General features: G+C 35.2%; 2 protein-coding genes across 5 annotated transcripts in view; one reads left to right on the plus strand and one right to left on the minus strand.

Moving 5' to 3' along the window:
- The window catches only part of LOC145247936 (uncharacterized), a 70,250-nt gene extending 60,687 nt beyond the window's left edge, over positions 1 to 9,563 (plus strand). The window contains exon 2 of the mRNA XM_080109575.1: positions 8,913 to 9,563. Coding sequence (XP_079965701.1) covers positions 8,913 to 9,241 — 329 coding nt within the window. The 3' untranslated portion in view covers positions 9,242 to 9,563. The remainder of the gene's footprint in view (positions 1 to 8,912) is intronic.
- The window catches only part of LOC145247934 (uncharacterized), a 93,473-nt gene that overhangs the window by 48,030 nt on the left and 26,439 nt on the right, over positions 1 to 19,004 (minus strand). The window lies entirely within an intron of this gene.

Below are 19,004 nucleotides of genomic sequence, written 5' to 3' on the forward strand. Positions count from 1 at the left end.
GGCATCACCACTTATCAAGGCCCAGAGGCCACTCGAGGATAAGGGTTAAAGAGTGTACTGTAGTCAATTGGACAATTTGGTAAATTTGTTAACTAAATCAAGAACTTGTCTACATTGGACTTGAAGACAACCATATTGTAGTCAGCTGGAAAGAATGCAAATGGAAGACAGTTCACGGAATCTACATTTAGGTTTAGGCACAGATAAAGAGTGTGAGAAATTTGGTGCCAATGTATATTGGTGATATTTTTAAACCAACGCATTTCAGGTGGAAACACTATGTACTTACGGGTCATGTTAAAATTAGTATAGATTCTAAAAAACTATGAAAAATAACCCAGTAGGCAAATAATTACAAGTAAAAATCGAATGTATCGAGTTTTATCATGTTTTTAAGTGGAAGAGTTGTGCAACCAATTCAGTATGACAAACTGACTTATCTCCCTTGACATAAATTGAAGGCCCACCGCTTTTAAACAAAGTATAACGGTTTCATTCAGTTTTGTCACTTAGGGATGCCCGTATGTGAAATTATTGTGGCAAGAGTTGCGCAATCTCCAACCACATCTCTCCTGAGTCGGCGTTGCTAAGTACCAATGGCAAGCGGAGGTTCAGGACGACCGAAAACAATGCCAAGATACGCGGAGAGCACATACAGTGCCTAGAATTCCCAAATGGTCACCCATCTGGTATCGACCAGACTCAATGTTGCTTAACTTTGGTGAACCGGTGTGCTTGTTAAAAATGCATCTTGCACATCTTCTACTGGATCATTTTTCATAATTTTTGGAATTTATACTAATTTCGACACAACACGTAAGTACGTAATAATGTGTTCACTGCGTTGGTTTAAAGGGTCACCAATCTATACAAGGACCTAAATTTGTATTAATTTCAAATGTAACATTCTCAAATAAATAATTAAGATAAAAAGGCTGTTTTTTTTTTTTTCATTAGAAAAACATCTTTAAATCTACAAGGTTTTAGATTGAAGAATAAGGAATGTGAAAAAGTTATAACATTAAAGAAACATATAACAACATATCGACTGCGTGCATTAGCAAGTGGAAATGCCATTGAATATTTGCTGATGAAACCAGTCTCTATAACAGGCACGAAGGGAAAACAAATGAGCACATATCTAAGGAAATGGTAGAAACACTAGAAGATGACTTCCAATCTGTAGTGGAATGGGGACAAAAATGGATGGTCACATTTAATGCTGCCAAGACTAAGCTTGTTTCCTTCAATAATTACAAGAAACCTTCACTACCACCAATAGCAATGGCCAAGAACACATTACCCGAAAGTACTTCCTTTAAACTCCTCAGCCTAACGTTTACAGGGAACATGAACTGGAATAGATACATTGAAAGCATTGCCAATGCTGCTGCGAAGAAGGTGGGCTCTCTCTACCGTGCTAGAAAGCTACTTATGTCTGAAAGTATCCTGTACCTCTATAAGGCCACCATTCACCCATGTATGGACTACTGTTGTCACATTTGGGCTGGTGCATCTGCTACTTGTTTCTCACTCCTTGATGGGATTCATAAGAGTCGCCAAGCTGATAGGTCCTGAACTGTCATCTAGTGATCAGCCTCTGTCCCATCGACGAAATGTTGCATCCCTCTGCCTGTTCTACAAGTACTTTAATGGTGAATGCTTTGATGAACTAAAAGCACTTGCACCCCCTCGATGTGAATACCCCTGACAAACCCGACAAGCAGCTAAATTCCACCCCTTCACAGTAGAGATCCCTAGATGTAAGAAAGACTTCTACTACAATAGTTCCTTCCCCAGAACTGCTAGACTTTGAAACTCTCTTCTGGGATTCTGCATTCCCAACTGTACTGACATGCAGAAGTTCAAGTGTAATGTGAACAGACATCTTGCTTTATAATACCCCTGCAACTTATGTCCCCGATAATAGCCCCCTACTTCAAAGCAGCACTGTGCCTTGTTTGGGGTGAAAATTGAATAAAAAAATGAATAAAAATAAAAAAAAGCAACCGCAACTCAATGTATTTAAACTGTGCAGTTTTGTATTATATGAATCAACCAGTTTCAAAATCAAGAAACAGATTGGATGAAGAAACGACTTAAAACTGTTGACATTAAAAAAAAACTTTAAAAAAAAAAAAACTCCAACAATTTTAGTATGTCCAGACTTGATGGAAGCGTCATGGGAAATTTTAAAATTGGTTTCTGAGAGTAATTATTTTTAAGGCATGGACAAAACGATCTTTATGGGAAAAGACCCCTGTCAGAATACTAACAAACGGTCGATGGTGGTAGCTAACTTGTTAACAGCACGGACTAAAAACCTGGGTGTTTCAAGTTCAGATCATTTCGTTCCACAGAAACCAAATGGCACTTAAAGACGTCAGCAACTTTCACTTGAGCCCTCTCCTAAGTAGCCGAGAACTTTCTCGAAACTGAGAGAAGAATATGACAGCAATGACAGAAACGTTAGAAAGTGACGTTCAGTCTGTAGTGGTATGGATGGTAACATTGAATGCTACTAAGACTAAGCTCCTTTCTTTTAACAATTACAAGAAACTTTCTCAACCGCCGATAGCCATGACTAATGACACTACCTGAGAGCTCATCATTCAAATTGCTCGACTTAACATTCACAGGCAACATGAATTGGAAAAAAATAGATTGAGGACACTGCCAAGGCTGCTGCATAGAATGTGGGATCTCTTGACTGTGCTAGAAAATTACTCACACCTGAAAGTATTCTAGACCTTTACAACTGTTCTTTCTGGTATACTAGTGGGGGTACCCAGCGTTGCCCGGGTGTTTGGAGGTGTGTTGGGTGGGGTGGGGGGAGTTGGAGTAATCAAAACAAAATGGAAAATAAAGAATAAGCAAACGTAATAACTTTCTTTAAACATTATAAAAAAAAAGGCAGCGAACGTGATGCAAAATAAAGAATAAGCGAACGATGTTAAAACTTCCTAAAAAAAAAAAAAAAAATCGGAAAAACAACAAAAAAAAACAGCGAATGTGATGAAAAAATAATTAAAAAAAAAAAGACAAAGAAACTGGCATGCATAACCCTGTTTTAATATTAAAACTTTAAAATCAAAAAAAAAAAAAAAAATACGTCTGATATCTCGCCTCAAACGTGCAGTCTTAAGATAACGATGCTGCTACTATACAGACTCGTCTATGACCGCGTGAGCAAAATTGGATCGTTTTTTTATAGTTAAACTAACTCAAGAAAGCATGCGTGTTTGGCTAAATTGTCATGAAGGAACGATTTTTTGCTACCCCTCCCTGTAGGAAACTGCCTAGTTGAGGGTGAAGGAATTAATGTTTTTGGTCAATTTTTCGATATTTGCCGTCCGAAGAGTCGAGCTTTAAAATGATACTGATCTCGTGAAAATCCGTCGCCTATGTCGAAAGTTTTTACGAGGCATACATACATACAGACATTTAAACAGATTATATTATAGACTAGCGGGGGGGGGGTACCCGGCGTTGCCCGAGTGCTTGTGAGTGTGTGTGGTTGTTAATAAAAACCTAAGAATAAGCGAAGTAAAAAAAGAAAACATAAAAACGAACGTTTAAACTTAAGCGGAGGGGGGGGGGGGTACCCGAGGGGGGGGGGGTAATCAAAACATCGGAAAAAACTAACGTAAGGCAAACGAACGATGTTAAATGTAAAAATCGAAAAAACAAAAACAAAAAAGAAAACAGAAAAACGAACGTTAAAACTAAAAACCAAAAAAAAAAAAAAAACACTTGAAAAATGGCTTAAATAAGCCTGTTTCGATATTAGAATTTAAAAAAAAATCGAAAAAAAAAAAAAAACATCTCACACCACGATTCGAACCCAAAATGTTTAGATAATGACCCAACACTCTAACCAACTGAGCTAACACGACGTACATGAAATTTAGTCAGTTCTTCAACTATTTAAGCTAAATCAGGTCATGACGTCATCTGACGCATACGTAGAACCAATCTCGTCATGAGAGGACGGTTTTTGTTTTACAAGTCTCTCTCTCTCTATCTTTCAGACAGGTTCCAAAAAAGAAACTCAAATCTAATTGGTCTCACACTGTCGACCAAGCTCCAACTTCTGTCTCATCATCGCATTATTGCATCCCTGTGCTTGTTTTATAAGTATTTTAACTGAATGTGCCCTGATAAACTTGCAGCACTTGTGCCCCCTTGACATACATACTCCTCACTAACCCAATAAACAGCGAAATCCCACCCCTTCACCGTTGAGATCTCTAGATGCCGGAAAGCCGTCTACTCTAATAGTTTCTTTCCTCAGACTGCTAGACTTTGGAATTTACCTCCCTGTTTCCCCCGACTGTATTAAACTGCACAAGTTTAAATGTAATGTGAACAGATATATTACTGCTCAACTCTCCACAGTCCCCTGTGAGACACGATCCCAAATAGTTGCCACTTTCATTCCTAGTGGCAATATGTCTTTGAGGTAAATAAAAAATTAAAAAAAAGCATTTAAAAAGAAAAAAAAAAAAATGACACTTAAAAAGTTAGCAAATTATCAGAAATTACAAAGAAACGCTTACCAGTCAAGCAGCAACAGCTAAACCTTAATTTTAATTATTGTAATCCGATAAAATTAATCTAATCAAAAAAAAGTAGCTCACATAAAAGAAACTGATTGTTGTTTAATAGTGGTGAAATCTTAAGAATCTAGCATTATATCCAATTACAACATTAAACAAAGACTGGGGTTTTATTTCATTGCTTTTCTTGATTAGCTTAAGTTTATATAATTACTAGACGACCCATTGTGTAAATGTCTGTTAATCATAAACGAAAGAGACATTTAAAATATTTTTTGTCCCCCCCCCCCCGGACAAAAGGAAGGTGGACCTGTAAATTCACCCTTGTTTGTTCGTCTATTCGCACTTTTCTCAATAACTACGCCTTGGAATGTTTTTGAAATTTTGCACAAACATTAAACATGATATGAGTAAAAAAAGTAACAGTACGGATTTTCCAGGAAAACTCCGGTTGCCTCCACCCACCCCCACCCCCAGGGGTGCCTTTCGGGTTAAAATGGCTAAAATTGACACTTTTGTGCTTATTAAAAAAACTTGATGCCTTGGATTTTTGTAAAACTTTCTGAAAAGTTGTAACTAACTGATTTCTATATAATTTTGTTCATCTATACTTCGCGATAACTTTTGGGTTTTCCCCAGGGACTCTTTTAGGGCTAATAAAAACACTCCATTTTTGGGACTATTTTACCATATTTGTCCAAAATTTCTGTGTATGTCTATTTATCAGCTTTACATGGTGCTGAACTTAAATTTAAATATGTTAAGGCCTTGGAGGACTTTTGGGGCTAAATGCGGGAGGGGGGGGGATGATGGACTTAGTCATTTTCCTTTTTTTCTTTTTTTGCATGGTGCAGAACTCAAATTTACATATGTTAAGGCCTAAAACTGCACCGTTTGTTCATTTTCACCAGGATTTGACATCCTCTGGGGACTTTTTTGGGTTAAATGAGGGGGGGGGGTCAAATGCTGAACCTAGTCATTTTTATGCCTCGTTCACTGTGCACTCATGGGGGACCATACATGCTTCCCTTGTTTTATTTATATTTAAGTGGCAATTAAATAAAATTTTACTAGGAGGGTTATAGGATTTGTCCCATTCACGTGAAAATTTGGACACAATAGAAAACCGTAATGGGTGATATCCCAGTTTCAAATCTTACATAAATTCAACTGGAAAAACAATGTTTTAGTAGCAAAATGATATTTTGGTGGAATACATAAATATTAGTGTTGGGACAATTAATCGGAATTGAGAATTGGAAAAAAAAATCGAAAAAAAATTGTGTCTATTTTCTGATGCCAAAAACGATTTTTTTAAATTTTCTTTTTTTCATTTTTTTTTTTTTTTTTGATTTTGCATAAAGCAAAGTATTCCACTGCTTGTAATAATAATGAAATAAATAAATATTTATTGATTTTAAACGACGGATAAAACTAAAATCTATAGATCATTCCCCACAAGTGTATTTTTACGTTTACGAAAATACATGCACATTTAACGTTTGTTTTTATGGTAATCAGGAAAAAATAACAACTCTATAATTGACTATTTAGAGATTTATACAGATTTGGGATCGGCAGAATCTGGAATTTAGTACAGAATCAGTAATTGTATCAGAATCAGGAGGGGGGGGACATTGAATCGCCCCATCACTAGTACATATATAACAAAGTATATATGAAAATATGCCGAAATTATAAAATAACTTTAAAAAAAATTTTTTTTTAAGAAAATCATTAAATTACATTTTTTTTGTAAAGTTAAAAAAGAAATTATTAAATTATATTTTTTATGTTAAAAATTATTAAATTATATTTTTATGTTAAAAATTATTAAATTATATTTTTATGTTAAAAAAATTATTAAATGACAACTTTTTTTTTTGTAAAGTTAAAAAAAAAATCATTGAATTACATTTTTTTTTTTTTTGTAAAGTTAAAAAAAATTATTGAATTACATTTTTGGAAAAAATACACGTTTGACTTTTAAAAAATTCAGCTTTTGACAGTTTTCGTTATTGCCGCTTCATCATTTCCTTTTTTATCTTGTTGGTGACTTGTTGTTTCAGGGAGTTTGTGCAAATCTCTTTGATGTTCGCATCTTTTGCTTTCTCCCGCTTCCAGTTTCTTTTCCTCAATTTTAAATTCTACATCCCATCTGCTAAAAGCGCCCCCCCCCCGAAACATTTTGATTAGTTCATACATTTGTGTCTTAAAAACCGACTGTGAATGTAAATATATATATATATTTTTTTTAATTATATGAATATATTTTCTCCAAAACTACCAATTCAAAATGTAAGTTTAGTAAGCCAATTCAACGCAGATTTAAAAATAAATAAATAAATAAAAAAGCATTTATTTGTTTATAAATCAAAGTTGACATAATCTCGTCTTTATTAGAATAGTTTTTATTTTCATCTTCTTTATCTCTTGTGGCATGATGCCACTAAGAAAAACAAGACCTGTTCAGTGATTTTTAGTCGCGTGCAAGCGACTCTATAAGTCACTCCGTCGGTCGGTCGGTCGGTCTGTCGGTCTGTCTGTAACACTTTTGTGCTTGGCCTTTTTGGTTAAGATCAAAGGTCTGTTCTTAATAGATGCTGTTCTTAGCTTTTTAAGCTTTTCTTGGCCTCACATATAAGACCTTGGTCAATGTAGGGGCAAGTCATTCTAAGTCATTTACTTTTTATTTATTTAAGTCATTTCAGCCCATTTTTCGGTCATTTTAGTTTATACGAGAGCACGCGACTAATGGCTATCGTCCTTGTTAAAGAATAAAGTTGAAATTCAAGGGAAATTATGGAGCTTTCACAAACATTGGAGAAGATACAACAAAATTAAAATAAACGCATTGTTTTATTTATTAAATCAGTCATACTACATTCCTGCTCCTTCTATATATAAAAAGGCAAAATGTGTGTTAGTGTGTGCACATTTTTTTGTATGTCCGGTAAAGGCTTTTGGTGGTAGTGGTGGTGGGGGGGGGTTCTCGGGAGGGGGCGTTACTGTTTCTTAGAACTTTTTATATACTACCTAGATTATAATATCTATGATGTATGAAATGAGGTCGTGTGTACCTTTTATTTGGGCGAGGTGACTTTTACACGCTATTTTTGCACTATATTTTACTCTCCGCGTGTTTATTTGGCTTCTCCGTATATAAGCGAAACTGAATCCATAGTAAAAGGAAGTTCCCTAGCACTCATGCCAGGGACGTCCAGAAAGCAATAAGCTTTGATCAATGCAGGCAAAACCCGTCATATCAGACAATTGCTATTCATTTGGACACTCCCCTTTTTATGGGGAGCTGGTTTTCCCAAACATCTTGGGGAAACAAACAAATATGCAGAAACTGGCTTCCAGCCAAAGTTAAGTGTGTGATTTCATTCCCCTATGGCATGACGTTTGACCTCATTAAATTTACGCACCTGTCACGTAACCTTTTAATGATTTAATTTCAACCATTCTCATTTCTCTGCCTTTGTAGCGTTATCAAGCTATTCACCTCAAGGCTTCGGGTTCGAGCCTACCTACCTATCAAAACTTTTTTTTTTCTTTTACACCTTCAAACAACCGGGCAACACCGGACACACCTGCTAGTTGTAAATAAAGCAAAAATGAAAGTACAGACTTCCGGGCAACGCCAGATACGTACAGATAGTGTTATGACTCCCACAACATTGCTTCTAAAATTTCCAAGTATGAATAACAAAGAAGAGAGAAAAAATGAGAGAGACAGACAAGATCGAGATCAAGAGAGACAAGATTTAGAGAGAGAGAGAGACAGACAGGCAGACAGAAGATTTAGAGAGAGAGAGAGAGAGAGAGAGAGGATACGAGAGATAGATCAAGAGAGAGACAAGATTTAGAGAGAGAGAGAGCGAAAGAGAGAGACAGAAGATTTAGAGAGAGAGAGAGAGAGAGACAAGATTTAAAGAGAGAGAGAAACAAGCTTGAGAGAGAGAGAGAGAGAGAGAAATAGACTAAACGAGTGAAAGAGAAAATACGAAAATAGATGACAGCTGTCATAGAAACTGATGATGATGCTGATAATCTGCGATCTGGTTATGTTCTTCTGTTTGTCAACAAAACTCGGATTATGAGAAAAAAGAAAAAAGAGAATCAGCCTTATATTGAAAACGTGATGTTTAAAATAATTTATGCAGGAAAAGAAAATACGCATATCTGAACGGATTGGCACTCTTCGATATCATTACCATATTAGTCTGGTGAACTATCATGTCATAAAACTACCGATTTATTTACAGGGTGGAACAATAAAATTGTTGCCCTAGAAAAGACATGATTCCATTTCCGTTTGACGAAAACTGTTTTTCTTTTTTATTGCAGACCATCTACTAGTTGGCCAGTTGTGTACAACTCCCAAGAGCGATAGGAGCCTTCTATCATGTCTGAAAGTGACAATGTTCAACAAGCAAGATTGGAGATGCGCCACTGTACAACTCCTCTCTACTGATCCAAGTTATGACAACAGAACCATTACCAGCACCCTCAAAATGTATTGCTGGACTGCCACGAATAACAAGGACGCGCCCAGGGTGATGAAAACAAAGTTTCCGGCTATGATGATGGTCTTTGCTGTGGTTTCAAGAGACAGACCCTGCCTGAACCTGCTGGATACTTTGTTTGATCATACATCAAGAACATCACCGACATGACTTCCCACAACACCAAAGCTAGCCTGATTGCCAAGTATTCGCCAAGCTCCCTCCGGCGCTTGTGGAAAAGACATGCTCCCAGTTCCGAACCCGTATCCAGGCAGTGATTGAGGCTGAAAGCAGCTACACTGAATAGATGTCAGCTCTACTCCATAATCAAGTTATCCGAGTTGATTTTTTTCAATAAACGTTTCAAAATAAAGATGTAGTGTTGTTTTCTTTAGAACAACAACTTTATAGTTCAACACTGTAGCACCTGCTCCACCTTGTGCTCCAATGGTATCACCAAAGTAATAAAACTGAACAATCTCAATAGCTTAAAAGCAAGTAGAATTATCTATCTAATAATATACATCCTTATTTTTGTACTTATAATGGCTATTATTCTGGTCAGATCGAGCTGGGTTTGTCCTGAGCACACACTGCATCTGGAACCATCACAGTCCAATTTTGACGATCCTGTGCCAGGTTGCAGTATATGGCTAACCACTCCTGATTCCAACACCGGAGACCAACTACTTGTTGGCCCGATAGTACCACCAGGTCGTCTTTAATTAGCAATACATATGAAAAAAATTGAAACGCTCTAAAATATCTCAATAATGGCATACATAGAAAGAGCTTGATAAGCTATGAAAGAATCTTTTTAAATTTTTTAAATCTAATCAAAATGAATGCCTATTTTTGTGCCTCACATGTTTGGATATTTTCCATCTTTAAGACTTATGTTTGACGTTCATCTTCGTCGCCAACTGTTATGTTTGCAGGTTGAACCCAATAACGTATAAGGCAATACAAATGAAGACTCAACAAACAAAGGTAGATCAATAAGAAGTGTATTAGGAAAAGTATATTTACAGTATATTTACATAATGGTTGTCAAGTAAGAGAGTCTTGGCTGGAGAACATATCTGCTCTCGGCTTGGTGGCTTCTGGTTAACACACACTCAGACTAACCGAGTCTTGCTATTTATCTGTAATATTATCCACATATGTAAATGAGTGGGTGCCACCACAACAAAGACCATATGCGTTTCATCACATTTTTTACAATCCTTTCTCAGTAAAAATGTTATATTTTTGTTAAAACACAAGATTAAGCAATGAAATTTGCTATATAAGAGTATTTTTTTTGTCAACGAATCAGAATATGCCACTGAAAAATCTCCAGAAATTAATGGTTTCCAAATAATCTGCAGTAAATGCACATAAATATGCTGCAACTCCTTAAAAATGCCATGTATCCATTAAAGGAAAAGTTACAGAATTCAATTACAGAAAAGTTACAGAATTGAATTGTAATATATATATATATATATATATATATATATATATATATATATATATATTTATTAATCATCGCTCAGCTCTTCAGTTGTTCACCGATACGTTTGCACCTCCAAACTGATGTCAGTAAAAACAAAAAAATTGTTTCACCAGCCTTCGCACAAACATTTACCGTTAACTTTATATTTTGAGTGGAGGATTTCTTTCCGCAATCATTTTCACGGATAGACATTAAAAACAATGACGCTAAATATTTTAACATTAAGAGGTGTTAGCATGAAGTGACTAAACAAAGAGAGAAAACGTCTCAAACTGGAAAGTGAAAAAAAAAAAGAAAGGGAAAGCATATTAGTTGGCTATAAATAGATCTGTGTTCTCTTTCCCTATATTCGTCAGACATGACTTCTGTGACGGGTCAAAAATATATATCCACAAATGCACATTGCTCTTTATTGTAGAGTAGATGGTTCTATCTAACATATAAAATTATCTTGCAACATGTTAAAAGTTGGACTTATATAACATTTAAGCTGGCATATGAAACCTTGATTCTTACAAGCAAATTTTCATGTTTTTTTTTTGTACCATAGTATTAGTACCCTCATATATGAGGTGCCTTCAATAAGTTTCCAGACATTTTGTACAGGCATTTAAAACTGTCATAGACTCTTGAAAATTCAGTATCTTATTTTTATATATTTTATGAGATGACTGACCAATTTTTATTATTTCAAGTTCAAATGAACAGCTCTAGCACGAATTGGAATACACCCTACTAAAGCCTGACTGTCACAGCTGTTGAATTTCACAAATGGAATCTCGACGTCAGGACACTTTAGAAGAACATTATGCAATAAAATTCTGCTTTAAACTTGGGAAAAAAAAAAAAAAAAAATCCCAGAAACGTATGGAATGCTTCATACTGCTTTTGGACCATCTTGCATGAATCGAGCATCAATTTTTGAGTGGAATAAGAGATTCAAAGAAGACGGAGTTTGTGAGGGATAATGAAAGGTGTGGGAGGAGTAAAGAAGTCAGAAAAATAGAGTTGATTGGCCAAATAAAGAATTTCATGGATAAGGACTGTCGTGTGTCTATAGAGACAACAAGTGCATAGTTTGATGTCAGTGTGGGAACTGTACATACAATTATTTGCAAGGAACTGAAGATGTAGAAGATTTGCGCAAATGCATCAGTCCACAACTCCATTCTTTTGCCACAGACTATTTGACCAAGATGGTCATCTAGACAGTTCCTCATCCTCCCTATAGTCAATACCTTGCTCCTTTTGACTTTTGGTTATGCCCTAAGCTCAAGGAAAACCTTAGAGGCTGCTGTTATGATACAACTGAGGATATGAAAATAGCTATGATGAGGGTCATTGACACGCCCACACAAGAAAACTTCCATGCGACCTTCCAGAAGTTGTTGGAATAGCATTACAGCTGGAGGAGATTACTTCGAAGAGGACTAGAGTTTCATGTGTGTACTATCAATAAAAGTGCCTATGCGAAAAAAAAGTCTGGAAAGTTATTGAAGGCACATGTACTTTGCTGCAATTTATATCTAAAAATGATATAGTCCAGTATGGAGAACTGATAAAATGGAAACATTTTTTTTAATTATGATGGAAAATCATCAAGGGAAATAACTCGTTTTTATTGAAGACTATAAAAAAAACGTTGTCTCCCTTATAACTACATTTTTTTTCTATACAAGTTGAAAATTAGATTTAACTAAAAATGATTTAATGATTATGCAGGTAATCTACTATATTAATAAAAAAATTAAAAAATTAAAAAACTATTCCTCCCTCCTCTGAATTCTATTACCACAGGATTATATTACATGTAATTCTAACATAACTACACTTCGTTTAATAACTGATGCATGTTTCCAGAAATTAACAGTCACTTTCTTTCATTTTCATAATTTCCTACATTAATTCCGACCAACCTGACTCTCACAAATACAGGCATACTTAGAGCAGGGTTCGTACAGATTTTCAATGTCCATTTTCAAGGACCCTTCTCCAGACAAAATTCAAGTTTTTAAAAGCAAAATTTCAGGTTTGTTTTACAATACACAGCAATCCAAAAAAGGTGGTAAAAAATCAAATATGCAACAAATAAATGTTATGATATCCAATGAAAGTTACTTTGCAACCAGCCTACATCAGTTTGGGGGCCAAGATCAAAGTGTAGTATCTTTCTTCAGATGCTGCACTTCCATTTCTTGTTCTCTTTCGGTGGAGGATCAGTCCTTCAGTCCTTCATGACTGAGACAATTTTTTAATTTTTGTACCTTTTCTCCACGTTAAAAAACGACCCTGGTGTCTAACTGTTCCGTGGGGAGGCATAGTAAATAGGTACATCAGTTTGGGGTGTTTTAAGTAGTTTTAAATGCTTTTTATTTCATCTCTTTACGGCTTTTAATTTCCAACCAAGATGGCTGCCGTCTTGTCTATTTTTTTTTAGCCTGGCCAGCCGAATTTTAAATCATCACAATTTTTTTTTGGAGGAGGGAGGGCATTGGAGAGTCGTGGTTAGGGTTAGGAAAGTATTTTATCACGAAACTACCTCAGGTAGTTTCGTGATAAGGAATGTAACTTTTATCCACAATTCCAGAACAATATATTTAAATTTTATTTTCAAGATTTAAATATTTTAATGCTATCTATACAATTATAAAACTCAAATGACCTTGTAACGGGTGTTGTAACCCAACATCCAGTTTATGTCTTCTGGTTGCGCATGCGTACATAAACATAAACCCGTAATAGCGTAAACAAATAAACACAAATCGCTACTTTGCAGAATTTGACCTGCGCACAGAAATATTGACATTATTATTTAGAAATCATTATTTAACATGCGAAGGGTGGGGATGTTTTACAACTATTCTGTATTACAACTATACTGTCGCAATTTTCTTACAAATAAATCAACTTTGACCCATTGAAAACCATAAGAACAATTTCCCCACCGCCTTCCTTTTCTTTTTTTTTTTAATTTATTCTCCATTTTTTAATACACCTTTCTTAAACACATACATACGTTTTCTTCTACACTACCAAAATAAATAAATAACCCCGAAAATATGTTTTTTTTTAAATTGTGTTACAAATAAATAATGAACGCGACAATAGAACATATTGTTTTACTGTGTACGTTTTCAGCGTCCCAATTGTTTTTTTTTTCGCATTTAAATTAAAAGATATATCAAAATTTGAATTTAACTTTAAGTATTATGATATCTGTTCAGTGCACCTATAAGTATGACAAACCACTTATAATTCAATGGCTTTTTTTTTTCAAAAATAATCAATTATAATAAACAGAACGACTCATAGAAATCTATCTATATTCTTTTTTCATTTTAATATACTTTCATAGAAATGTTTCTGTTATGTCACAAAAAACTATTTTCTTTACGTCACAAGTGTTACGCTCATACATGAATTCCATAGCTAATATAACATACGGGTCATGGATAGTCTAGTTTTTATTAATATTTAAAAATTAATTTAATAGTATTTATCTTGATTTTTTAAGATTTTGATGCAAATTTTTCTTGAATATAAAGAACACAATTTCCAGGGCCCTTTTCAAAACATTTTCCATATTTCCAAGGAATTTTTCAAAGTAATAACAGAAATAAGGATTTTTCAAAGTAATAACAGAAATAAGGATTTTTCAAAGTAATAACAGAAATAAGGATTTTTCAAAGTAATAACAGAAATAAGGATTTTTCAAGGCAAAAGTCAAAATTCAAGGACTTTGCAGAGGAAGTGGGTGTAACTTTCACTCACTAAGAAATATTTACTGTCGCTCTCTCATCAAACACTGAGACTTCTTATTATAAAACAAATCGTGCATGCATGGTCCCCCATTGGTGCTGCATGTGAGATAACACCATAAAAAATAGTGAAGAAATGATGAATGTGAGAAGTGTGAAGGTTGAGTTAGTCCTAAAAACAAATATTACGTCCGTCATAGTTAAAAATTGAGTAATTTGATTTGAACTTATCACATTTTTTTGCTCTTATTGGCCCAATCATGGTGCCCTAAAAAATTACAGTGCTTTTGGAGTACTCCTCCAACCACTTCTCACGGTTGCATCATTGACGATTTCGGTCAACATCTTCCGGCATTTTCTGTAAACTGCCTGGACGATCCAGACTGTCCTCATACTGCATAAGTACTTTCTTTACACTAAAAATGTAACTCAAAAGGCCAATCTGGCAACCCCTGACAAAAATATTAGAGTGACCTCCCTGTGATGTCACCTTGTTATCGAATACCACTATGATTCATGATCATTGTTGCAATGGTGTGAGAAAGGGACCTGCAATTTTGATGTGCAACGGTTCTCCATTGGAGAAAGTCAGCAGAACATTATGTAAGAAGTGAAACATACATGGTCCCCCCCCCCGTGGGTGCACAGTAAACAAGGCATGAAAAAAAAAATGACTAAGTTTAGCACACACCCCCATTTAGCCCCAAAAGTCCTCAGAGGATATCAAATCCTGGTGAAAATGAACAAATGCTGCAGTTTTAGGCCTTAACATATGTAAATTTGAGTTCTGCACCATGCAAAAAAAAAAAAAAAAATGACTAAGTCCATTATTTGTCCACCCCTATCTAGCCCGAAAAGTTCCCAAGGCCTTAACATATTTAAATTTGAGTTCAGCACCATGCAAAACTGCTAAATAGACATACACAGAAAATTTTGGACGAATATGGTAAAATAGTTCCCAAAAATGGAGTGTTTTTATTAGCCCTAAAAGAGCACCTGGGGCACACCCAATAGTTATCGCAAAGTATAGACAAACATATGGAAATCAGTTAGTTACAACTTTTCAGAAAGTTTTTCTAAAAATCCAAGGCATCAACTTTTTTTAATAAGCACAAAAGTGTCAATTGTAGTCATTTTAACCCGAAAGTCACCCCTAAGGAGGACAACCAGAGTTTTCCCGGAAAATCCGTTCTGTTACTTTTTTACTCATATCACGTTTAATGTTTGTGCAAAATTTTAAAAAATTTGAAGGCATAGCTATTGAGAAAAGTGCGAACAGACAAGGGTGAATTTACAGGTCTACCCTCCTTTTATCGGGGTACCAAAAAGGGAACATTCAAAAGAAATAGGGCAAAAAAAGAACGTTATCAAGAGGTGCTGGACTGAAAGAGTAATTTGAAGAATCTCCTATATGATTTTATTATTTGTATTGAACAATGTAGCACAATATTACTTTTTTTAAGCTATCAGCAAAATATCAGCTTTACGAAAAAATATTTGTTGATTAAATATATTTCTCATTTTGTGGAATTTCTACGAGTTCAGATAGTTACTATTTAATCAATCTTGTGTTACAGAGGGTTTTTTTTGTTGAAGGAAACGTAAAATCTATGGCATATCAACTTCTGTGCATTATTTAATGGTAAACCAGTACGTATCTTCAGACCCCAAAATTTACAGAGATTAGACCATTCCTGTAATGATCTGATCAGTGTTGATTTTGTGACGGTAATTAAGTTCTGTGCAGTTCTAGGAGGTCCACCCTCCCAGGCTTTGCCTTCTCTTTTTGAGAAGAGGTTAGTTTACTGCTAATCGCATAAGGTACCCTTACCGGGGAATGCCGACGAGGCTACTCAGGCACGTTTTACAGGTCACAGTGCCCTTCCTCAGGGACACTGACTTCTCAATCCCATTTTCCAACCCAGGTATCTAAGTTCTTACAGTGGGAGAAAGCTAAACACTATCAATACTTATTGTAAAACGTCATTTTTTTTTTTTTTTTTTGCACAACCATTCCGGAATTTAATTTGGAAACACACAATATTACTTGATCATCATTTACAAACAAACACAAGTTACTATTTTATTCATAGTGGAAAGGTTTTTTAGAGGGTGGGATGACTAGCTACTTAAGCTGTGACTATTCTAACAAATATGCCAATTTTGTGTTTTACGAGCACTCCCTTCATTAACTTTTTAAAGAAAACTTTCCTATATTTGCCATAATTATATGCGGCTATAGAATTGAATATCTGTGAAGAGAGAGTGAGAGAAAACGAGAGAGTGGGAGGAAACGAGAGAGTGGGAGGAAACGAGAGAGTGGGAGAGATAAACAGAGAAAATGAGAGAGAGAGAGAGAGAGAGTTTGTGTGTGAGGGGGGAAGACAGATGAAAGAAGGGAGGAAGACAGATGAAAGAAGGGGGAGACAGAAGAAAGAAGGGGGAAGATAGAAGAAAGAAGGGGGAAGATAGAAGAAAGAAGGGGGAAGATAGAAGAAAGAAGGGGGAAGATAGAAGAAAGAAGGGGGAAGATAGAAGAAAGAAAGGGGAAGATAGAAGAAAGAAAGGGGAAGACAGAAGAAAGAAGGGAGGAGACAGAAGAAAGAAGTGGAGATAGAAAAAAGAAGGGGACACAGAAGGGACAGTGGGAAAGAAAGATAGGGGGAAGCAAAAGGGAAGGACAGAAAGAAAGAGAAAGACATACACACCATTCAATTATACACATTAGGTTATGATGAGCTTAAGATGTTAGGGTAGACATTATTTTTTTTAAGTCTGTTCATCTACAAGGTGTTGTTAGAAAACAGTATTAATTACAAAAATCTTGCATATCTTCAAACAACAAACACTATGGAGGGTGCTACACGTAGTGGGGAGAGGCGAGGCGGTAACATTTACGTTTTTACTGGGGGGGGGGGGGGGGAGATGTACGTAACAATCGTTTAATTACAGCAAATACTCCAGGAAGGATTATCAACTGTATCAGGTATCAATCTTTTGAGAATTGAATTATATCCAAGAAAAGAAAAAAAAAAAAAAAAAAAAAAAAAAAAAAAAAAAACGGTAGCGTACTCAAAAATTAGACCTAAATAGCATTGCATTTGATAAATTAATGCGTAATTTTAACTTGTGATTTCTTCCGGTTTAGTTTTGAATTTTCTTAACAGCACTTATGCAGCATAAGGGCCGTGTTATAGGAACACCTTGGGCAGTTTACGGCAAATGCCAGGAACGTCTTAACCCGAATGCAAAAAATCATAATGAAAACATTTGTTTGCTATCATTAGTTCATTTAAATATTTATTTTGATTTGAAGAAAAATAAACATACAAATCAAAAGATTTGTTTGCTATTAGTTGTTTTTTTTATTTTAAAAAATTATTTATTCATGAAACTTACCTCACAACGAATGTTTTTTCCCCTTGATTTGAATTTTCTAAAAGTTTGATAAAAAACTTATCCAATAATTATTCAAGAATATTGTTTTCATTTTTTCAATTAATTTTTCATTGAATTAACTTCGCACTGATAGAAATAATATATTTTTCATTAAAAAGTTATCCAACATTTGCGTGAAAAAAGATTTGTAAAATTTGTATAATAATTATTCAAGAATATCGTTTTCATTTTTTCAATTAATATTTCATGTAAAAGCCAAGTACGTCCAAGGATCGAATACTGTTGCTATATCTGGGCAGGAACTGCTAAAAACAGCCTATCCTGCCTTGACAGAGTACAAAATAGACTTCGTGGCTTAGTGGGGGGATGCCCTTTTCTCTACCCTGCAACCTCTCTCCCACAGAAGAGACGTTGCGAGCCTATCCTTGTTTTATCGTTATTTCCATAGCAGGTGCTCGTCTGAACTCCAATCTCTGGTCCCCCTCGACAATCTTTCACGAAAAACACCCGTCTAGCTGAATCCACTGTGAAAAATTTCCCCCACTCTATATCTGTGCCTAAATCAAAACGTGGATTCCATGAACAAAGCTTCTTTCTTAGAACTGCACGCCTGTGGAACTCTGTTCCGTCTGCCTGCTTCCCACCGGACTACAACTTGGATGTCTTCAAGTCCAATGTTAACATATTCCTAATGAACCGCCCCCTTAAGTAAACACTTCATCAAATCTCCACACTAACGTAATGTACTTGCAATAACCCTTATCCCTGAGTGGCTTCCGGGCGTTGATAAGTGGTGATCACTGTGTAAAAAAAAAAAAAAAATATTTAACTTTCCACTGATAGAAATAATATATTTCTCATTAAAAAGTTATCCAACATTTGCGTGAAAAAAGATCTGTAAAATTTGTATAATAATTATTCAAGAATATCGTTTTCATTTTTCAAATAATTTCTCATTGAATTAGCTTCATACCGACAGAAATAATATATTTTTCATTGAATAAAAATGGTCCAGCATTTGTGCAAAATATATCACAAAACTTTCGGTCATCATCTTCCAGCGTTTTCCGTAAACTGCTTGGAATATCCAAACTGTCCTCATACTGCATAAGTATTTTCTTTACACTAAAAATGTAACTCAAAGTTCTTTCAGAAAATACTTATTTCTACTAGAAAGCTTCTTAGATTGACCACATTTTTTTTATTACTTAAACAGCATCAGCCAACTTACGAATTGGATAAAAAAAAAAAATTCTACATTTCTCTACCTATATCTGAG

This window comes from Euprymna scolopes, chromosome 26, assembly GCF_053919585.1.
Source record: "Euprymna scolopes isolate OS-2025 chromosome 26, ASM5391958v1, whole genome shotgun sequence".
Taxonomy (NCBI): domain Eukaryota; kingdom Metazoa; phylum Mollusca; class Cephalopoda; order Sepiida; family Sepiolidae; genus Euprymna; species Euprymna scolopes.